This window comes from Haliotis rufescens, unplaced genomic scaffold (genome assembly GCF_023055435.1).
Source record: "Haliotis rufescens isolate VD_foot unplaced genomic scaffold, xgHalRufe1.0.p SCAF_15, whole genome shotgun sequence".
Taxonomy (NCBI): Eukaryota; Metazoa; Mollusca; class Gastropoda; order Lepetellida; family Haliotidae; genus Haliotis; species Haliotis rufescens.
Genome location: NW_025963835.1, coordinates 31,326,591 through 31,350,361, shown reverse-complemented (window position 1 = coordinate 31,350,361; position 23,771 = coordinate 31,326,591). Strand labels below are relative to the sequence as shown.

The window sequence follows — 23,771 nt, the reverse complement described above, 5'->3', positions numbered from 1 at the left end:
ATTAAGCTAGTTATCCCAATGTGGAAAGTATCTATGCTAGATGTTCTGTGTGTAAAAGTTGCGTTGTCGACTGATAAAAAATAGCCGCTTTTGCAAACTTGATGGAACTTGGTCACACTCCCTAGAGCTCAGCAAACGCTACAACTATGACCACTGTCCTTGACCTCAACTGAAAGCATGGCATAAGAAATTGAAGAAGGAATTACCACAAAGATTAAGTCCCTGTTGAAGATTTCCCCGTGTAAAAGACCACAGTGCGTCTTCAAGGTCGTGCCAATGCGGTCAGACGGTGTCTGGTCGACGGATCCGTGTCATCGCGGCTGAACAGTATAACGGTCGCTGGCTAGCAACTCCATGGCTGCGGGAACACCAGGTTTACATTCCGCTTTTCGTAAGTTCCGTTAAATACCTCAAGGGTGATCCGCCCCATGTAAGGTAGGTATATATACTTATGTCATGTCCACACAGAACAGTCAGAAGTTAGCTGAATGTACACATCTATGTCATCACATGTCGCTGTTTTAGTTCTGTTTATAACAAATACATATGAAGGCTGTATCATGAATGTATCAATTTGTCGTTTTAATATTTCCCATTGTATTGTTACTTTCGTGTATCTAGACTATAATCTACAAAACAATCGCACAGATGCAAAATGAAACAATTTCAGAATGTGATCAAATATAGTGTCAGTGGTATGTATGATTACGGTGTCCGTGTCCGTATTGTCACATACTGTTCCTGTACACCCAGACAGTGTGGGGTGTGGCCGTTTCCGTATTGTCACATACTGTCCCTGTACACCCAGACAGTGTGGGGTGTGGCCGTGTCCGTATTGTCACATACTGTGGGGTGTGGCCGTGGTGTTATCAACCGTTGAGTTGACATTTGTTGTTATCGTGTGTGGACTCACCCTTCCTCAATCCGCGGTGGTGTTATAAGGCGCCTACAGCATGGTAGGTTCAGGCGTTGTCGATGATGCATACCTTTTGTCAAATATCTACAACACGTAAATAGTGTATCTGTAGTGATATGTAGATATGCAGCTTCCCATTGTGTACCCATACATACTATACTACCACATGGTCTCTGACACTACTGAAATTCCCGTTGCCTACACATGGAAACCAACCCACCATCCTACACATCACCAAGACATGGAAAACAAGCTACCTATCGCTTACACATGGATACAATCCTACCGGCCTACCTACTGCCTACACATGGATACCACCCAACCGGCCTATACCCATTACCAACACATGGATACCATCCTACCGGCCTACCCATTACCAACACATGGATACCACCCAACCGGCCTACCCATCGCCTAAACATGGATACCATCCTACCGGCCTACCCATTACCAACACGTGGATACCACCCAACCGGCCTACTCATTACCAACACATGGATACCACCCAACCGGCCTACCCATTACCAACACATGGATACCACCCAACCGGCCTACTCATCGCCTAAACATGGATACCACCCAACCGGCCTATACCCATTACCAACACATGGATACAACCCTTCTTGCCTACCCATAGCCTACACATTGATACCACCCAACCGGCCTACCCATCGCCTACACATGGATACCACCCAACCGGCCTATACCCATTACCAACACATGGATACCACCCAACCGGCCTACCCATCGCCTAAACATGGATACCCCCCAACCGGCCTATACCCATTACCAACACATGGATACAATCCTTCTTGCCTACCCATAGCCTACACATTGATACCACCCAACCGGCCTACCCATCGCCTACACATTGATACCACCGTACCGGCCTGCCCATTACCAACACATGGATAGCACCTTATCCATTGCCTCCCCTTTGCCTACACATGGATACCACCCTACCGGCCTACCCATAGCCTACACATGGATACAACCCTTCTTGCCTACCCATAGCCTACACATTGATACCACCCTACTGGCCTACCCATAGCCTACACATGGATACCACCATACCGGCCTACCCATAGCCTACACCTAGATATCACCCCACTGGCCTACTCATTGCCTACACATGGATACCACCCTACCGACCTACCCATAGCCTACACCTAGATATCACCCTACCGGCCTACTCATTGCATACACATGGACATGGATACCACCCTACTCGGCTACCCAGAGCCTACACCTAGATATCACCCTACTGGCCTACTCATTGCCTACACATGGATACCACCCTACTGGGCTACCCTTAGTCTACACATGGATACCACCCTACCGGCCTACCTGTTACCAACAAATGGATACCATCCTACCGGCCTACCCATAACCTACACATTGATACAATCCTTCTTGCCTACCCATAGCCTACACATTGATACCACCCTACTGGCCTACCCATAGCCTACACATGGATACCACCCTACCGGCCTACCCATAGCCTACACCTAGATATCACCCTACCGGCCTACTCATTGCCTACACAAGGATACCACCCTACTCGGCTACCCATTGCCTACACCTAGATATCACCCTACTGGCCTACTCATTGCCTACACATGGATACCACCCTACTGGCCTACCCATTGCCTACACAATGATATCACCCTTCTGGCCTACTCATTGCCTACACATGGATACCACCCTACTGGCCTACCCATTGCCTACACAATGATATCACCCTACTGGCCTACTCATTGCCTACACATGGATACCACCCTACTGGGCTACCCATTGCCTACACAATGATATCACCCTACTGACCTACTCATTGCCTACACATGGATACCACCCTACTGGCCTACCCATTGCCTACACAATGATATCACCCTACTGGCCTACTCATTGCCTACACATGGATACCACCCTACTGGCCTACCCATTGCCTACACAATGATATCACCCTACTGGCCAACTCTTTGCCTACACATGGATACCACCCTACTGGGCTACCCATTGCCTACACAATGATATCACCCTATTGGCCTACTCATTGCCTACACATGGATACCACCCTACCGGCCTACCCATTGCAAACACATGGATACCACCCGACTTGGCTACCAATTGCCTACACATGGAAACCACCCTACCCACTGCCTACATATAGATACCACTCTACCTGCTGCCTACACATGGATACCAGCCTACTGGGCTACCACGGATACCTGCCTACTTGGCTACCACGGATACCATCCTACTGGGCTACAACGGATACCACCCTACATGGCTACCACGGATACCATCCTACTGGGCTACCACGGATACCATCCTTCTGGGCTACCACGGATACCATCCTACTGGGCTACCACGGATACCACCCTACTGGGCTACCTGCGCTACCATCCTACTGGGCTACCACGGATACCATCCTACTGGGCGACAACGGATACCACCCTACAGGGCTACCACGGATACCATCCTAATGGGCTACCACGGATACCACCCTAATGGGCTACCACGGACACCACCCTACTGGGCGACATCGGGTACCATCCTACTGGGCTACCACGGATACCACCCTACTGGGCTATTACGGATACCATCCTACTGGGCTACCACGGATACCATCCTATTGGGATACCATGGATATCACCCTACTGGGCTTCCACGGATACCACCCTACTGGGCTACCACGGACACAACCCTACTGGGCTACCACGGATACCACCCTACAGGGCTACCACGGATACCACCCTACAGTGCTACCACGGATACCATCTTACTGGGCTACCACAGATACCACCCTACTGGGCTACCACGGATACCACCCTACTGGGCTTCCACGGATACCACCCTACTGGGCTACCACGGACACAACCCTACTGGGCTACCACGGATACCACCCTACAGGGCTACCACGGATACCACCCTACAGTGCTACCACGGATACCATCTTACTGGGCTACCACAGATACCACCCTACTGGGCTTCCACGGATACCACCCTACTGGGCTACCACGGACACAACCCTACTGGGCTACCACGGATACCACCCTACAGGGCTACCACGGATACCACCCTACAGTGCTACCACGGATACCATCTTACTGGGCTACCACGGATACCACCCTACTGGGCTACCACGGATACCTCCCTACTTGGCTACCACAGATACCATCCTACCTGGCTACAAATGGATACCAACCCACAGATGTCAATGTGGTATTCGTCTAGGACGTTCGCCACTTCGGGCTTTCCTCCCACATCAAGCTGGAACAAGCTGGCCGCCATGATATAACTTAAATACTGTTCAAAGCGGCGTTACACAAAACTCCTCCCCTCCCCTCCCTCATTCGAACACAGCAGGTATTCCATCTATCCACGGTATTAGATACCCATAGTATAAACTGTATATTAGAGAGACGTGGATATTAACAACATCACAACATGATCAGAAGTATCTAGTTATAGCGCGGTTCATATAGCCATCGAAGGAGACCCGCGTGACATGAGCTAAACACCCGTAAATATGCCTCTCAATGCCGAGATTGTCAACACACCTGTAAACATATCCGTGGGTATTACAAGGTTTTAATTATTGTTCGCGGCCACAAATAAGGAATTCGTCACAATAATAATTGCGGCTTATCGGCCGGCAGTGCATACACGACAGGCGACTTAACATGTTTATAGACGTATCTGGTTACACCTGACAAACTCAATGTCTACTCGATATCCATCAGATGTGATGGAGTGTAAACATTCTGGTTTTTTATGAGTAGGCCTTAATACTATCAAGCGGCAAGAGAAAATGACACTAGTCATCGTCCTTGCCAAACTGCCCAATAGTTAAGGTACCATAAGGACTACAAGAAATTTGCCATTTTTACAGGTTTTGCTATATGTTATCATCATAAGGACTAGTGGACTGCAACAGTTGGTTTCTATCACTGAAGAGGGATGTTCATATTCATTAGACCAGACACTTTTTTAAGTTTAAGGATCGTTGGCCCCAAAAATTAAAAATTAAAAAAGGTAATGTTAAATTGTTTTAAGAATTGATAAGCTACCACACTAAACGTATTTCTAACGAACAATTTTAATCCAAATAAAACGTGTCACTTGTAAACGCCCGCAGTATAAGCTTAGTGATCGATATCAACAAGTACGGCCTCCAAACGTTGAAGTGCGTTTAAACAGGGAAACAACTGGCCCACTTAGCCTGTTTGGCATGAGCTGGGCGCCCAATGCATTTAACACTACCGCGTGAGCACGGCCGTTTAATAAGAACGTACCCCCTGCGGAAACATTAAACCCATTAAACCCCAGCCATAGAATATACAGGACTTGTGGCTAAGAAACATGGCCGCAAAGTCAATAGAAATGGTGTAGGGTTGCACACTTACTGATTTCCGTTGTGTAACTGAGAATGTTGACAAGTGGCGTGTTTACACTGGGCTGTCGATGACTGAATGGTGTTATTGACACTGGGAGATATCGCATGCTGTTTTGACTTCCTATAAACCCGGGAGGACACAATGAAAGCTTACTTGAGAGAGAACGAATGTCCGTGTTAAATTATGATGATTCTGTATGACCATTTGTCGTATGTCAGAAAGATTTATGAAAAATTATTTGGATTTGACGGAAAAAACAGTTACAAGGCATATTTCCATTTGTTTGATAACTAATTCCAAACTATTATTGTATGTCTTATGCACACTGGGCGAAACAACCGCCGTTAAAAATGAAGCTGAGCTATCTGCTTGCAATGATTCGTCGCATTCATCGAATTGTCTGCCATATCTACAAGTGGGCACGGGCGGCCCAGTCGTCAAAGGCGCCGCGATTCGCTGGACACGCCAGAAACCTATGATTGTGGGTTCGAATCCCGATTATGTTTCTAGGTTTGTCAGCACCATACCCGTGCTCGTGGGGTTCACCGAAGTGGTAAACGTCTAAGACCTGCATCACTTCGGGCTTTCCTCCTGACACGCCGTGAAATAACTGGTATAATGTTAAAAGCGGCGTCAAACCCAACTCACTCACACTCACCATATCTACAAAGAGACACGGGTCAGACCTTTGGAGAATTTATTAATTCACATTCGTTACGGTCTATTGGGTAAGGTTTAACATTGTGTTCAACAGCAAAATAAAATTCAAAAAGAACGAACGGTGTCTATTAAATATGCCTTTATCGAATCGGAATAATAATTATAGATTACTACACGAGTTGTAACTAAGATAAATTGTATATGACAGGCACAAATGCTTTTATCTGTTTTTCACACACCCTAAAATCGCAATATTTAACATTTAATCGATGCATATTTTGTTTGTTCTCGTGATCGTGGTGGCGCATTAATACATTACACAACAGCCATAAGTGACGTCATCTGGCTTACTGCTCACTACTCACGCCTACTGTGACCTTCCACGAAAAGGTTTCCGCCATATCTGTGAATTACCAAAGCGATGATGATAATGCAAACTAGATAGATCAAAAACGTTTTTTAAACACCCTGAAACCATTAACTTTCGACACAGATGTAGGGACATTCGAGTGAAGCACGAGAAAATTATAAATGAAGTTCAATCATAAAAATAGTGACCTCAGGTCATCCAATCACGGACCTGGTATTCAATCTACAACCAACGTTTGATGCCTGTTGTGGGTTTCTCACCAACAGGTGTGTGAAAAAACAAAGATCAGAGGACACAATTATTCTCAGATCTGTTTTTGCACGTTTGCACGTGCAAGAGCTCATGCAGTTTACATTGTATATGATTTCTTTCCATATTTCCAGCCTCGGTACATATGTACTAACATACGCTATCCCATAGGCATGTAGTTAATACGTTATCTTACAATTGGAGGTGTGATATCACATTTGATATGGGTATCAAACAAAATGTCCATGTAAGTCATAATGTCAAGCTATGCAAACCGCTCAGCATGTTTTACTGTTTGATTTTGGCTTGTTTAAATACAATCACACGCATGCGACTCGACGGAATATTAACAGATTAATAACGAAGTACGACAACTACAGGCAGGGTAGAAACTGAACTATGGGTTATTCTCTCGCGCTTTGAATTCGCAATGCACAACCAATATATGAGACGATGTGATTTAGTTTAAGATAAGTGTATTTTTAAATGTTGGACCTGTTCCAATTTAATGTGTGTGATCCGATCGGTGATTTATCATGGAAGTGTGTTCTGGCTTAACGCGCGTTTCGCTGTGAGTCGGACATCAGGCAGGGGACTGGGTTCTCAAGTGGAGGACATTTTTTTACAAATAACTTCCTTGTACCCCTATAACACATCCATAGTGGCGTGTGGCCCCTCTAACTTACCAACACAAGTAGTGTGGTCCTTTAAACTTACCAACATCAGGAGTGTGGTCCCTAAAACTTACCAACACCAGGAGTGTAGTCCCTTAAACTTACCAACACTAGGAGTGTGGGCCCTGTAACTTACCAACACTAGGCGTGTGGTCCCTTAAACTTACCAACACCAGGAGTGTGGCTCCTTAAACTTACCAACACTAGGCGTGTGGTCCCTTTAACTTATCAACACTAGGAGTGTGGGCCCCTTAACTTACCAACACTAGGCGTGTGGTCCCTCTAACTTACCAACACTAGGAGTGTGACCCCTTTAACCTACCAACACGAGGAGTGTGGCCCCTTTTACTTACCAACACTAGGAGTGTGGCTCCTTAAACTTATCAACACTAGGAGTTTGGGCCCTTTAACTTACCAACACTAGGAGTGTGGGCCCTTTAACTTACCAACACAAGGAGCGTGGTCCCTTTAACTTACCAACACAAGGAGCGTGGTCCCTTTAACTTACCAACACAAGGAGCGTTGTCCCTTTAACTTATCAACACTAGGCGTGTGGTCCCTTTAACTTATCAACACGAGGAGTGTGGGCCCTTTAACTTATCAACACTAGGAGCGCGGTCCCTTTAACTTACCAACACAAGGAGTGTGGTCCCTTTAACTTACCAACACTAGGCGTGTGGGCCCTTTAACTTATCAACACAAGGAGTGTGACCCCTTTAATTTACCAACACTAGGAGTGTGACCCCTTTAACTTATCAACACAAGGACTGTGACCCCTTTAACTTACCAACATTAGGAGTGCGGCCCCTTCAATCTATCAATACTAAGGAGGTGGCGCTCTTTTACTTATTAATATTAGGTGTGTGACCCTTTATCTAATCCATAGCTTAGAGCCCATACATGTATACGCTGACCAAGAAAAATATTCTTGTTTAAATTATGTTATAAAACAATTATTGACCACAATTCGGGCAATATCATGAATGGTTAATAATTGTATAAAAGTGTGGTTTATGGATAATTGACAAGTTATCTATTCTATAATGAACAGTTTGATATAATCAATATGCTCAATACATTCACAAAATGAGATATGTATTAACGATACAATTAACTTCACGGCTCTGTGTTCGCCGTTGTGTAATTACAGACCAAGAGTCATCGACCTGGGACCAGAGGCCAGAACAGTAACAAGAACTGCCGTGTCTTTCATCAGCAGATGTCAACTAGAAGCAATATTCGCACATTCACAGCTGATCGATCTATCGACTCCAGACGCAGGCCTGACGTGGGGGGAATCTCAAGCACTCTGACGTAGAATGCCGTAGATTATCCCAGTGAGCGATGAACTTCACCGAACTCAACATGTGTCTGGACCGCCATGCAATGACTGAGACCTACTGATACATGGGTAAACAGGCCTGGACGAGAGGCAGTAGAAAGAATATAGCATTTAGGCTTAGTTTACACGGTTCTCAGTCTCTTGAAGCTGACGAAAACATCCCTGTTGCTAGCAAGTCTGTCAATATGCCTAGCGTCGGTGCCAAGTTCACCCAGCCCGTGTCTCTAGAAGGGGAGAGACGGAAAGCCATGATGTTGGTTCACTCTGTGGAGAAGGACATCGTGCTCTTCAGAGATAGGTACTTCCGGAAACCCCAAAACAAGTTCAACGATGACACCAATGATTTCATAGCGTTCGTGTTGGAGAAAACCGGCTCAACCCGGAGACCGCCGAAGAGTTTCCGGGAGTTTTCCATGCTGGTTGTTAAGACTCGCTCGAGTGCGGCGTTGCTGTATAGAGAGGAGATGGCCGTCATGGACGCTGTCGTCGAGCGGCAGATGATGTTTGAGGAGCTCATGATGTCGGGGATGGAACGTTTAGACGACGCTTTGAAAAAACATATCGGTAAGTTCTGCCAGAGCTTCGTGTCTGAGGCGGAGGGCATGGATGTGAGATGCGTCATGGACTACGAAAACAACATAACAAGGTGGAAAGATGCTATACGCGATGGTAAAAGTCTGTTGAAGGACATCACACAGAGCCTGAAAGACCATGGCGCGCCATTTCACCATTTCGTAAGGAATTATAACAAGATCCTACACTATATTGGTCTGTCGCTGGAGGTATTCCCGCGCATCTACAACCCTCTGAAAGACTGGGTGACGGCCGACGAGGCCTATGCGCGAAAGGTGCAGGACGAGCTGAATCTCGCGATGAAGCGGAAGATGGACATTACTGAAACGGGCAGACGCCAGCAGATGAGGGCCGACAACATGAGTCACCAGGTCCAGCATCAGAGCTATCAGACGAAGAAGCTGAGGGGACGACTGTATGATGCGATGGACGACCGGAAGTTCTGCCGGAGACGGGAATTAGCACTCATGGATACATATGCTAAGGTAAGAGTGAGTGAGTGAGTATGGCTTTACGCCGGTTAAGCAATATTACAGCAATATCACGGCGGGGGACACCAGCAATGAGCTTTACACATTCTACCCATGTGGGAAATCGAACCCGGGCCTTCGGCGTAACGAGCGAACGCTTAAACCACTAGTCTAGCCCACCGTCCCTTAAGGTAAGAGGCCGGCCATTTGAGATCCGTATGGAATACACATGGATGTGTTGTGAACAAACATCTGATCACTCGGCTCCACTATCAGGGGAAAAAAAGACTGTACGTTTTTCCGAAAGCCTTTTAGTGTCATCTTCCATTTTTTTTTTATTATTATTTTTTTTTTTATTGAAATTTCAATATAATGGGATACATCTGGGTATTTATATATTGTACATGTTTTGTTAGTTCATTACAATGGTGAACATGAAGTTCTGAATCTTGAAATCTAGCACCTTGAAGACAAAAAAATTAATAAGCAAATGGCTCTGAAAGGCTTCTGTACGGATTGAAGCAGTGCGCAAGAAATGTACGGAAGCAAAACTTCCAGACCCTGAAATGGCCGGTCCGTAAAAGCTGAATTTATACGATCTGTTAAACGATGGATTTGGATCATCCTCGATTACCCAGTGTATTGTATTGTCATTTAGTTTTGATAAATATCCTGGATCCATTAGCCACAATAGCTTCGTTTCGGAACTGTAAAGGCATTTACAGCGGGAAATACAAAATTCGGACTAAATGTTTGTAAGCCCCAGTCAGTCATATCAAAGCAGCTTCGTTTCGGAACTGCAAAGGCATTTACAGCGGGAAATACAAAATTGGGACTGAATCTTTGTAAGCCCCAGTCAGTCATATCACAGCAGCTTCGTTTCGGAACCTTAAAGGCGTTTACAGCGGGAAATACAAAATTGGGACTTAATGTTTTTAAGCCCCAGTCAGTCATATCACAGCTGCTTCGTTTCGGAACCTTAAAGGCGTTTACAGCGGGAAATACAAAATTGGGACTTAATGCTTTTAAGCCCCAATCAGTCATATCACAGCACGTGTAGGTGATCGAGTCTGGACCAGGAAAACCAGTGACGCAAAACTGAAGCAAGGACCCACGCTGGCGCTAACACACGATCAGCGATACAGGTCTTGAACACCCTTTGCCCATGTTAGTCGGCACTACCGCATGGAGGGTACCTTCCTTGGATTCGAGTACCGGGTTCATCCTGGTTAGGGCGGTAGGGTAGTCTAGTGGTTAAAGCGTTCGCGCATCACGCCGAAGACCCGGGTTTAATTTTCCACGTATAAAGACCATTGCTGGTGTCCACCCTCATGACGTGTCTCGAATACTGCTAAAAACGGCGTAAAACCACTCACCCACTCAATCATCCTGATTGTGATACTTCTTACAAGAACATGCACATAATAATGGTTTCAACAACCTAGTCACGATGGAGTGAGTGAGTATGGTTTTACGCCGCTTTTAGCAATATTCCAGCAATATCACGACGGGGGACACCAGCAATGGGCTTCACACATTGTACTCATGTCGGGAATCGAACCCGGGTCTACGGCGTGACGAGCGAACGCTTTAACCACTAGGCTACCCGACCGCCCCTAGTCACGATGGAGGTCGGTTTGGAGTCAGTATACTGTATCTGAGTGGGGTATCTATGTTATCTTGCCCCTGGTACCCCAGTGTGCTAGCACCATAATACCGACATTAGTCCCGACAAGATGAAGCAACCAGACATACACACATACACGTACGCGCAGGCACACACGCACGCGCACGTTTTGTAAGTGCAACAAACATTAAATACTCATATCCCCCGCCAGTATGACATGACCGGTTGTGTGGAGCACTACCACCATTTCCAGTCTAAGTCAAAGCCATTGCCATGGAAACTCGAAAAATATTTTTTTCAAAAATCCTAAACTATCAAAAGGCACCAGTTCACCACCAGACATATATATGTGCAAAGTTTGGTATCTCTCATGGTTTTTTTCTGTTCTGCTTCGGAAAAGAAACGTGACGGACGGCCAGCACCCATTCCTATATCCCCCTTCCACTTCGTAGCGGGGGATAATCATCACAAACCCCATTTAACCTCCATTCCCTGTCTCCTTCCAGAACGCTAGCCAACTGGAGCAGAAGCACCACTACCTGGAGGAGACATTGAGTCGGCTCTACAGCCAGGAGCCGAACGGACGTCCCATGTTCGACCGCCACCTGTCCTCTGTCGCCTCCCTGCAGGAGGACATCGACAAGCTGGAGAAACGCCAGGATACCCTGCAGAAGAACCTGGCCAACATCAAGAAGGAGAGGTACCTGGTCCAGAAGGAGGTACACAAACTGCAGGTGAGTTGGTTTTTATGCCGAAGTTTTTATACCAACGATAGACCTGGGCTATCTTCAACTGCAGGTGCTAACGATAGACCTGGGCTATCCTCAACTGCAGGTGCTAACGATAGACCTGGGCTATCCTCAACTGCAGGTGCTAACGATAGACCTGGGCTATCCTCAACTGCAGGTGCTAACGATAGACCTAGGCTATCCTCAACTGCAGGTGCTAACGATAGACCTGGGCTATCCTCAACTGCAGGTGCTAACGATAGACCTGGGCTATCCTCAACTGCAGGTGTCCTGGGAGCAGATGCTAAAAACAGATCTCTGGAAACTTGGCAAAACAACACAGATTTCCAAGGAATTCTGAAAAAACCCACAATATTTTGGATAAAATATACATCGGACTCGGACTTTTAACGAATTATAGGTTTCAACTAGAGGATCTGTCACTATGTCATTGGAGAAACTGTAGTTCAAAACTGACAATATTTATTCGCGTACGTTAATGATTGTTTTCATGTGAATGTGTACAGGTCAGATAGCTGTAACATTGTAATGTCAGTAGTCAGATGGGTATTTTCTAGACACATGCAATGTTCAAGCCTACAAAGAGTGAGAATAATATTATTTGTCATTCATAACACATTCAAATCCATGCTTTCACCACACATTTCATGCATTTGTTTTCAGGTCGTATTATCTTTTCACATTATTTTCCTTAACGATGTTCAGACTAATGTTGGGAGCAGGTGTGACCGAGTTGTCAAAGCGCTGAAATTCTCTGTGCAGAAATGCGTCTCAGAACCTATGATCGCCCTGATTATGTTTCTAGGTTTCTCAGCACCATACCCGCGCTCGTGAATTTCACTAAAGTTGTACGCGTACATGCAATAGACTTTCATCACGCTTGGACCTCCCACATGAAGTCAACGCACATGAGTCAGTAAGTGAGTTGTGCTTATCGCTGCGTTTAACAGTATTCCAGTTATATCACGGCGTGTCAGCTTAATGCAGGAGGAAAGCCTGAAGTGATGCAGGTCACAGACGTTTACCACTTCGGTGAAACCTGAGAGCACGGGTATGGTGCTGACAAACCTAGAAACATAATCGGGGCGAATCAGGATTCGAACCCTAGTTCCACAATCATAGGTACTAACACACTTCAAGTTAACGGACCCGTGAAGATCCGGGGTAGAATAGGTTTTCAGCAACCAATACTTGCCGTAAAAGGCGACTATGCTTGTCGTAAGAGCCGACTGGATTGTCTGCTCAGGACTCGATTATTTACAGACTGCCGTCATATAGCTGGAATATTGCTGAGTGCGGTGTTAAACAACAAACAACCAACCAATCAATTTAACGTATGACTGTATAACCCCCTCTCGATTCTGCTTTCTGCAAGGTAATGTATGACAAGAGCATCAGGTCCGAGGACGTCGTCCATACCAACGCAGACTGTCAGGTAGCGGGGGTCAAGGTCATACAGGACGAAAACCGAGTACTGGCGGAAAAAGTCGAGATTCTCCGTAGAATCAAGTCGCTGAAGTCACATCCGCACACAATCAGACACATACACAACGAGGGCTACATTCCGGGCCGCCGTATAGATATATCAGGTAGGTACAGGGCAGAGACTCGGCGGTTTGACGGCCGGCGAGCCATCGAAAATAGGGGATGGTTAGCTTATCAAATACAGTAAACTACGGTTATAACGAACACGCTTATAACGAACTGACGGATATAACGAACTAACTTTTTAGTCCCGACTATTTGCTGTAGTTATGCTGTATATATGCTTATAACGAATTACGGTTATAACGAACTAACATTAGTAGTCCCTTTGAGTTCGTTATAACCGTAGTTTACTGTAACATGTTTATCTCTTCGAAATAATCTCGCAAGTTATTGACAGACAAATGTTCCATTTGCATCCATAAAAACTAACATTTTTAGTCCATTGGTCTATAACACATAACAGTAACACATTGAAAAGCACTTGAAAATGGCATTTATTAATAGGACTAGTGCAAATTTCTAATGCTGCATTTATAATGTATTTGTGTTTGGAGATCTTCAATATATTTCTATGAAAACCAAACTTGTTTGTTCGTTCGTTTGTTTGTTGTTTAACGCCGCACTCAGCAATGTTCCATCTATATGACGGTGGTCTGTAAATGAGGCAGACTGGAAATAGTAAAGTGTCAAGTGTCATTTCTCTGAACACAATGTCATATTGAACCGAGTTATCCGTAGAATAGTTAGGTTAACACTAGATGAGAGTCAGGATAATGATTCTGCCGTTATAATAAGTTACAGCGTGTTACAAAATACACATAAAGTGTATCTAAAACGTGTTCCAGATCGCCTCTTGACCGCTTTCCGGATCGTGGCGCCCGATGTAGGGCGCGACTGGGCGTTTCTCTATCAGAAACTGCCGTTCAGTCCGCTGAGGGATGCCGTGACTCGGACTCACGATATAGAACGTAAGTAACTCATCACTCCATAACTTTACGATCAGTTGTTGAACAGACCCCTTCTTGAAAGAGGCAACAAAATGATCCTCAAGAAGCCCGAGTGATACCTGGCCCTTCGGATAGGTACCCAATACAGTGGTTACAATGTGTGACCAGGGTGTCATTGTGCAAAACAACCTTAGCGCTACGACTGTCGTAAGTCTATGTTAAGGTATGGGAGTTACGATCACCTTAGCGCTAAGATCGCTTTGTACAACGGTACCCAGTGCCCACTTGCACAAAGCAATCTTAGCGCTAAGATGATCTTAACTCCAATACTTAAACATTGGCTTACGATAGTCTGAGCGCTAAGCATAGTCGCCGTTTATGGCAAGCATGGGTTACTGAAGATCTATTCAAACCCGGATCTTCACGGGTTGCAACACAGAGGAACGCAGTTTTAAAATCTCTGCGCAAACATTTCTTTTGTAGTTGACTCTAAATGCTACTGAGCTTATTATTTATTTGTTTGTTTGTTTGTTGTTTAACGCCGCACTCAGCAATATTCCTCCTAAGATGACGGCGGTCTGTAAATAATCGAGTCTGGACCAGACAATCCAGTAATTGACATCATGAGCATCGATCCACGAAATTGGGATGCGATGACAAGAATCAACCCCGTTAGTCGCCTCTAACGACAAGCATGGGTTGCTGAAGACCTATTCTAAACCCGATCTTCACGGTCCCTCTCTGTGGTGTAGCTGTAAAGCTGCTAACTGGGGCATTAAACAACATGCACTCTTCTGTCCACGCTAGTTAAAGCCTGGGTTTGAGCCGGGTTCACAACTCACTCACTTTGATTATTGTTCATGCTGCATATGTCTTTCCAGTACTGGATCTGTCCTCACAGCGGAACGACCTGAGTCTGCGTGAGACGGTGTTGAAGAGTCTCGAGCGATGGAGGCGTCTCAGCCATGACGCCACAGTTCCAAACCTCGTGAAAGCTCTCAAAGATATTCGGAAACGAGATCTGGCGAAAAAACTCGAGCGGGAGATGCTGGTGACCAGTTGATGTCGCCCGGACATCCGAATGTACACGAACTGACGAAGTGTATCTCGAAAAACTCTTCCTTTCAGCTGGTCGGGACGTGTCTGTGATAAACTGAACTGGGCTTATATATCTTCGCCTACTATTTCGTTATTTGTTTCGAATAATATCTCAATCAAAACAAGAATAAGGGCATTGTTTTTATATTCTTGTTTTTACACTACACAGGCATTTATAAGAGATGCACGTATAAGTATGTCATCATTGCACTTATCCTTTAAAACACGACGGTACAAACCTGATCTGTCACTTGAATAAATCTCACAATATAAAATCATGCGTCAAAAATACACGTCATAGTATTGGGGATTATGCGGGACATTGCCTGAAAATAAGGTACATAAATATGTTTTACATATAATGCAGTGTTTTTTGCAATTAATTTTTCTCCATGAGAGGAAATTCAATGTCCCACATATCTGTGCAAACTTGCATTGCTCGAGGTAGACTCAGTGCCCCTAATTCTCGCCTGACGTTAATTCTTAATATGGACAACCATCAAACACAGAGAAACTTACCCCATCCCTCACAATCACAATGCATTAAGGTGAGGTGAGGTGAAATGGGGTTTAACGTCGCGTCCAAGATTATTACACTTATATAGCGACGTGCATGCACGTGTATGTGTGTGTGTGTGTGTGTGTGTGTGGCTGCTTGTACTAGTCCAGAATGATGCCGATTTATAGTGCTAGCACACTGAGATACCATGCCGCAGTTTAACATGAATACCCAACTCAGACACAGTATACAGACTCCGAGCCGACCAGTCCTTGTTTTAGCCCCTTAATGCCGAGCGCCAGACAGCGCCAGACAAGTAGTGGAAATCACAAGTCTCGACACCGTCGTGCAGCGGGAGATCCAACCGCGCCACCTCAAGCCGTAATCCCGGTCACCAGCAGCTCATCTAGCCTTAGTATGACTGAAACACACACTCAACGTTAACAGAACGTTCATATCACTCCATTTTCAGCACCAACGGTGTCTGGAATTATACCCAATTCCAACTTTTTGTAAGACCAAGGGACGTAACTCCAGATGGATTTTCGGGACGGGTTACGTCACGACCAAAGCCATTCGTCACCACTCGCCTCTCTCCGTAACCTGCAAGAAGACTCGTTCCCCTATCGATGAATGTTATGTGCGAAAAATACGACAAACCAATCAGAATGCGCGTATGATTTGAAGTTCTTCGTCAAAGAATCCCTCAGAAATAATTTTTGATTTTACATATGTCTTTCATCTAAAAATATACCCAAGGCACAATTAAATGTGTTCAATCATACTGTATGATTCCGCATGTCCAGATGTGCTTAAAATTGCATCTGAAATATATATAATATATGGGGAAATATATGTGAACCACAACGCGACGAGTTGACAATTATTTTAGGTATGCCTGTTTGCGCTAAGACGGAACCCGGTCGCAAAAATGGCCATGAGAGGGATCGGAGTCACTATTCGGCTTGCTCCGGAATAACACGAGTTGATCACGAATGGACCAAAGCAACTCGCCTTGTCTAGTTCGTGTTAAATAATTAAAGATTGGTTTTTAAATGGCTTGTTTTCTTATGAATAATGTTTCTGTCAGCATAAGGTTTGAAGTATTTGTTGACGTTCATCAATCCTTAATAACCTAAGACATGGTGATGTGAAACATACCAATAAAAACAGTATTATACCTTACACTGTCATGTTGATTTCGGAAGACGAGACATAACAATGGGCTCGTGAAGATCCGGAGTAGAGTAGGTCTTCAGCAACCCATGCTTGCCGTAAAAGGCGAGTATGCTTATCGGAAGAGGCGACTGACGGGATCGGGTGGTCAGGATCGCTGACTTGGTTGAAGCATGTTATCATATCCCAATCGCGTCGATCGATGATCATGATGTCAATCACTGGATTGTCTGGTACAGATTCGATAATTTACAGCCCGCCGTCTTATAACTGGAATATTGCCGAGTGCGGCGTAAAACAACATACAAACAAAGACATGACAAAGAACATGGTCATGGTTATTTTGAACAGGGCAATGACATTCAAGAGCTGACATTCACACTTGTCCACACAAGGTTACGTCCCGCTACAAATATTGTATTTTTTTAATGCAGCACACAGATAAATTCCAGCTAAATGATGGCACGCCAAGGCTCGCTAAATACAATGTTTATTCCTAATACAGGATATTTACCATCCACAAAGTGGCCCAAAGACACTCGCGTAATGTTTTTTAGTTTGTTTGTTTGTTGTGAAGTTAACGAGTTAGTTACATATAAATTACAATGAGAAGGTTTCCCCTAAATGCAATTGCAGATATATGCTCTGCCCCGATTTTTTCTGAACATGGTACACACTTTTCGTGCACATTTCACAAATGAATGCTCATCTAAACTTGGCTAGAACAGCATTAATGAGCCTTTCTATTCACTTATATTTTGGGATGCCATTGCCACACGTTTGTGCAGATATGTTTACCTGATATTTGTCTCTTCAAAGGTTAATCTATACTGAACAACAAAAGAAACTGACATTGAATAAGATTTACTGCAAAGTTATGTTTTTTACCAAATCTGAAACAATTTCGGTTGCAACAGATAAAAGACTCCTGTAAGCGTTCAAAAGGTTTAATTTGCCATACTGACTTCAGAAAATGCGTAATTTCATTAAAAAAAACATGAACATGCCAAAATGTCAATTTACATATCAATAGCGTGTGTGTCCACCTCTGGTTGCGATGCAAGCAACACATCTTCGTCTCATGGAATGGACCAGGCGTCGCACAAAGTCCTGTGGGATATCTGTCTATATCTGCTGGAGCATGTTTCGAAGTTCCTGGAGTGTCTGTGGAACACGTGGTTGACTCACGTTGTGCTCGATTGGTGAGAGATCAGGGGCCCGAGCTGGCCAGGGGATGACATTCTCGTTGTTTTGTTGAAGAGAATCGAGTGAGTGAGTGAATATGGTTTTACGACGCTTTTAGCAATATTCCAGCAATATCACGGCGGGGAACACCAGAAACGGGCTTCACACCCGGATCTTCGGTGTGACGAGCGAACGCTTTAACCACTAGGCTACCTGACCGCCCCATTATGTTTAAGGAAAGGAGAGTTACTCGGACATTCACCTCATAGGAGACCCTTTCTCTACACCGCTGTCTCGTGCAATCTACCAGACAGGATAGTAAATTCGCTGTGACTGGCTGCTGTTATTTAAGATAGTGGAATTCACTAGGTTTTGTTTTCTTAGTGTACGCGCTTTGAAAATATATTATTTAACGAAAATTTGCAAATTGCATTTGCAGGCACAAATCCGTCACGCTCCGAACCAGAGCGTGACGTAATGTCATGTGTGACGTCATCGCATTCTTTGACGTCACAATCCAAAATGTTTGCGACGGCGTCACAATAACTGAAAGAATACCACAATGGCGTCCTCCAGTAGTTCCGAGAATCAACCCAAAGCGGTGAAATCGTCGAGTTCTACAAACACAGTACTGACCAGAAGCAAGAGTAAGAGTCTGTCTGCATGTAGGTCAGCAACTTCGTGGTGGGACAAACTTCCGGACGAGGCTCTCATACTTGTGTATGGCTACCTTGAAGACCACGACAGAGCCTCCATGTCCTCGGTCTGCAAACACTGGAACAGCATCTTCAAGACGCCTACACTCTGGCGGGAGCGTCATTTTATATTCGTTGGTATGAGAGCCCTAGACCACACGAAGAAAGCATGTGAATTTATTACCAACGTGGGTACTCATCTAAGACGCCTTGTCCTGGAATGTGGACATCCAGTTCTTCACACAGCCAGACCCATTGCAGAAGCTGTGTCAACCTTTCTGGGACATACGATCAAAATTCCCCAAATGAGGATCAGTCATTTCAAAGTCGTATACCTTGACTGCTACCACAGCTGGAGATTCTTCGACCTGTCAAGGGGGAAACTTATAGACGCTTTGAGTAAATTTTTAAGGAAACAGAGGAACTTACGAAAGCTTGACCTCTCCGGAGCTCATTTGACGTCCGCAGAAGGGATGAGATGCCTTTCTTCCGCAGCGCAAAGTCCTGCCAGAAAAACCATCCACTATCTCCACATCAAGGACCTATTCGAGTTACGTTACCCAGCATTCCAAGACAACCGCTTCCGGGACAATCTGGCTCGCTTCACCAGCCTCCGACAACTTTATCTCAACTACTTGTACGTTGATGAGCTCGTGCTGCAAGTTCTACGAACTAATAGCAGAACAAGCCTCCAGTATTTTCAGATCGTCGTGGATTCGTGTGAACCATGTAATCACAGCATCTCGGCGTATGCGTGGCGGGATTTCTGTGACGGCTGTCCTTATGCTAAGGTTGTGTTTCATTTTCTAGGGAAGCTGTCGATTGAAGATTACAGGAGAGTGTTTGCCCGGTGTGTTCCGATATATGAGATTGATATTCTCAGCTGGGATCGCTACCCGAGTGACCGGGACCCCAATTCAGAGGACATGTCAGCCGTGCTCGCCCACATCATCTCGACATACTCTGCCCAGCTAGGTATATATACCGACCTCCCGATATGTTATATATAGTACGACCACCTCCGTGGTCGAGTGGATAGAGCGTCTGCTCGGAGAGCGGAAGTCCGGAGTTCGATTCCCGGCCGCATCATACCAATAGATGGGTGGTACACATACTGACACGTGCATGCACGTCGCTATAAAAGCGCAATAATGTTTAACGCGACGTTAAGCCCCATTTCACCTCACTTCACATATAATATATTGTGGTCGGAGCTTCATGTGTTTTGTGTACACTGCGTTCAGCATTCACCGCACAAACAGTATTGTCTGAACTCTACGCATTGCCACAATATCAGGCAATAGCAAGGTTCGCACAATGTCCATGCACGGAGTATGAGGTGAGGTGAAATTTGATTTAACGTCGCGTTCAAGGTTATAGCTCTTATATATGCACGTGTGTGTGTGTGTGTGTGGCTGCTTGTACTCGTCCGGACTAATGCCGATTATATAGCTAGCCCACTGAGATACCACGCCGCAGTTTAACATGAATATCCCACTCTGAATACTGACTCCGAGTCGACCAGTCCTTGTTTTAGCCCCTTAATGCTGAGCGCCAGATGGGATAATACCCAATAACAGCCAGTCGGGGATCGAACGCACGACCTTCCGCTCTCCGGGCGGACGCTCTACCAAAAGACCACGGTAGCGGTCGCCTCATTAGTGAGGTTTTAACGGCCTCATTGGCTTACTTGGAATAGACATGTGTCACTATTACACCGCACGGTGGAAGGATTTATTATATACTTCAGTGTGAAATACTGGGTTTCTGAAGTTGAGAAAAGTTATATTCTCATTGCAGTGAACATAACACTTGATTTTTCACTGCAGTGAACATTACACTTTGACGGAACTATTATGACACAAGAGTTACCTCCCCACACATTGTCTCCCTTTATCGAAAGTGTCTAGCCCGTACACAAACTGTGTACGTCCTTTTTACGTTAGTTACACATTGACAAGGCAAAAGAATTACAGATGGTCATTTATGAAATCGCTTCTTGCAGTTTGTTATTCTCTCGAAAATGTTTCGTTATAAACTGTAATATTTCATTTAACTCGTAAATCGAGACTGTTCGTTTCATAAAGCGCCATTTATGTTACTTGACCAGCGTGTATTCTTTCACAGCGGTCTCGTAGTTTTCAAGAATAGTTTTTGTTGAAGTTGATTTTGTATGTAATCATATCTAAATGTATGATAAAGAATTTTCGTGATCCCTAAATATTATTTGATACTTTTGTTTCTATTTTTTAAGATTTTTCAAACAAAAAACTACTTTTTTAAGTCGCAAATGCAAGGGGTGGTGAACCGTCCCTGTGTGTTAGGTAGGGAGAATTTACGTTTCAAGATTTAACATTTGTTATGAAATAATTTAATTTTCCGGTAGACAACTACACACAAAGTATATAATAAATAGGATATTCCATGGGTCTCGTGTAATATCATGTTTCTCTTTTCTCGTGACAGGAGAAGAGAAGATATTTTTACTCATGGCCATGCCATTGGTAAAAATATCTCCTTTGCCCACCGTCACTCGAATAGAAGTGATTTCATGAAGTGAGTTGAGTTTAATGCCGCTTCGAACAGTATTCCGGTTATATCACGGCGTCAGAGCTTAATGTGGGAGGAAAACCGGTGATACAGGTCTCAGACGTTTACCACTTCGGTGAAACCCTCGAGCACGGGTATGGTGCTGACAAACCTAGAAACGTAATCGGAACGAACCGGGATTCGAAAGCCGCAATCATAGGTTTCTGGCGTGCCCAAGGGACGCAACTCTGCACTTTGCCCTCCATTTTTCATGAGACGAAGTGCCCGAGCTGACCCCGGGTAAGAATAGGTTCCCGGAATCTGTGCCGATCGTAAAAGGCGGTAAAAAGGATCGGGTGGCCGGTGACTTGGTTGATTGTGTGTCATGGTACCTCGACGGCGCAGGACGTTGCTCATAATATCAATCCCTGGTTTGTCTGGTCCAGACTCGACTATTTACAGGACGGCGTCTTTGGCTGGAATATTTCAAGGTTAAGCAAATAATAGTCGTATTTCTCTTGCAGTGAGCTTCCGACTCGCGTTTGATCACCTGAGCAACGAACCAATCGACTCGGCGCTTGTGATGTTGCTCGACAGGTGCACGAAGTTGAAGGACGTGTGCATCAACACTGCCATTAGGATCGACACGGTGGAGAAGATCTGTGCAACACTAAAGAAGAAAAGACCTAGAGGTACGACCCGTGAAGATCCGGGGTAGAATAGGTCTTCAGCAACCCATACTTGCCGTAAAAGGTGACTATGCTTGTCGTAAAAGGCGACTGACGGGATCGGGTGGTTAGTTAATAAAAGCAAATAAGTTCATAGATAAGTTGATCGGAATATATGATATTTACAATACGAAGACATACTCGGCGCTAATCTCTATTGATCATATAAAGGATAATGTTGTAGATATAATTACCTGTGAAATATATAAAAGTGTACATATGGGATCATCCTCGATTCATACGTCCGTCATAAGTTCGCTTCGTGAACCGGAGCCCCGTGTCCTCCGCCACGCATCAAGACTGGAAGCGCACCCTGTTCCCAAAATTATCTTTTTTTAAATATTAACGATCCGATATTATACTTTCCTCGTCTCCGATGCGTTTCAAATGCATAAAGAGTCTGAAAACATAACTTTTCTTATATTAATGTATCAAATTGTATTCTCTTGTGTGTTTTTTTGCTTGTATGCTTCTTGGAAGTAATTTTGAGACATTACTTACACCATGTTGTTGTTACATAAGGGGGGGGGGGGGGGGGGGGGGGAGACTGCGTCTTTTTTCACAAAGCGACCGTGGAGCTACTATTATCGACAGGAATGGTTGTTTCACGGAGTCGTCAGGGGAATCCTAGCCACTGCAATGACTGCTAAATTTCCATGGAGCAAAATCCCGTCTACTTGTACAATTTATTTAAAGCACAACGTCGTGAATCCTAGACTGAAAGTAGTCCCGATCGATTTCTAATATGAATTGATAATGTAATAAACATTTTCAGACATATATTCCCATCTTGAAACAGTCTCTATTTTATCTTATAGAACAATATTCGGGCGTGTCTTTTTTGGGGGTGGCATTTGGTTTGTTTCATACAATATATACATGTTATTATAATAAAATTGAGACTGATCCCGTCTATAGGTAAAGCCAGGAGACATCTTTATAGACATACCATACAGCCCCATCTAAATTTAAAAAAAAAAAAATTAATTAAATTTTACAATTCCACACGTCCACTTAATTCCCCGTTGCCATGTTTCAGTGTTGGAACACCTGGAGTTGAAAGTTCGTGACCTGACCCCAGACGAAGTAGCCAAGTTACGGGGCATCGCGGTTTTAAGCAGCGAGGAACTCGGTCTGAGGAGCGTGGAAGTTCAGCCAGATGACTAACCAATCACAGGATTGCCACGCGGCAGAGGCCAATCGGATACGATCAGATTAAAACGTTAAGGTTGTTCCGAATGTCCCCCGATCATGATATAACAATTGCAGTTCAAGGCTTGTGAAGGATATTTATTCTGTATCTTCGTCGATCTATTGATGTATGAAACCGTGTAAAAATTGACTTATTTTATGAAGTGTCTAAATATTTCTCGTGCAATAAAATATTTTGAGAGTT

At 44.6% G+C, this 23,771-nt stretch overlaps 2 protein-coding genes across 4 annotated transcripts; both read left to right on the top strand.

The window, feature by feature from the left end:
• The first annotated feature begins 290 nt into the window (after positions 1-290).
• Positions 291-15,925, top strand: LOC124132022. 3 transcript variants are annotated; one of them, XM_046495598.2, is made up of 6 exons: positions 291-391; positions 8,420-9,669; positions 11,788-12,015; positions 13,406-13,619; positions 14,364-14,486; positions 15,347-15,925. In XM_046495598.2, exons 2-6 carry the CDS (start codon positions 8,677-8,679, stop codon positions 15,526-15,528), a joined length of 1,740 nt encoding a protein of 579 aa, XP_046351554.2. In that variant the 5' UTR covers positions 291-391; positions 8,420-8,676; the 3' UTR covers positions 15,529-15,925. The 3 variants fall into 3 exon arrangements, with proteins under 3 accessions (XP_046351554.2, XP_046351555.2, XP_046351553.2); XM_046495599.2 differs by having other exon boundaries at positions 297-435; positions 15,367-15,925; XM_046495597.2 differs by having other exon boundaries at positions 297-435.
• Positions 15,926-18,962: 3,037 nt separating this feature from the next.
• On the top strand, positions 18,963-23,771 carry LOC124132021 (F-box only protein 39-like). The gene is made up of 3 exons (XM_046495596.2): positions 18,963-20,093; positions 22,172-22,339; positions 23,415-23,771. Exons 1-3 carry the CDS (start codon positions 18,986-18,988, stop codon positions 23,540-23,542), a joined length of 1,404 nt encoding a protein of 467 aa, XP_046351552.1. The 5' UTR covers positions 18,963-18,985; the 3' UTR covers positions 23,543-23,771.

What these genes read in the sequence shown, in the direction of transcription:
- LOC124132021 (XM_046495596.2), top strand. Translation starts at nt 18,986, where the DNA reads ATGGCGTCCTCCAGTAGTTCCGAGAATCAACCCAAAGCGGTGAAATCG. An exon ending in GACATACTCTGCCCAGCTAG is followed by an intron (nt 20,094 to 22,171) that starts GTATATATACCG and finishes TTTCTCTTGCAG; the next exon opens with TGAGCTTCCGACTCGCGTTT. An exon ending in AAAGAAGAAAAGACCTAGAG is followed by an intron (nt 22,340 to 23,414) that starts GTACGACCCGTG and finishes GCCATGTTTCAG; the next exon opens with TGTTGGAACACCTGGAGTTG.
- LOC124132022 (XM_046495598.2), top strand. Translation starts at nt 8,677, where the DNA reads ATGGGTAAACAGGCCTGGACGAGAGGCAGTAGAAAGAATATAGCATTT. An exon ending in CCGCCGTATAGATATATCAG is followed by an intron (nt 13,620 to 14,363) that starts GTAGGTACAGGG and finishes AACGTGTTCCAG; the next exon opens with ATCGCCTCTTGACCGCTTTC. An exon ending in TCGGACTCACGATATAGAAC is followed by an intron (nt 14,487 to 15,346) that starts GTAAGTAACTCA and finishes ATGTCTTTCCAG; the next exon opens with TACTGGATCTGTCCTCACAG.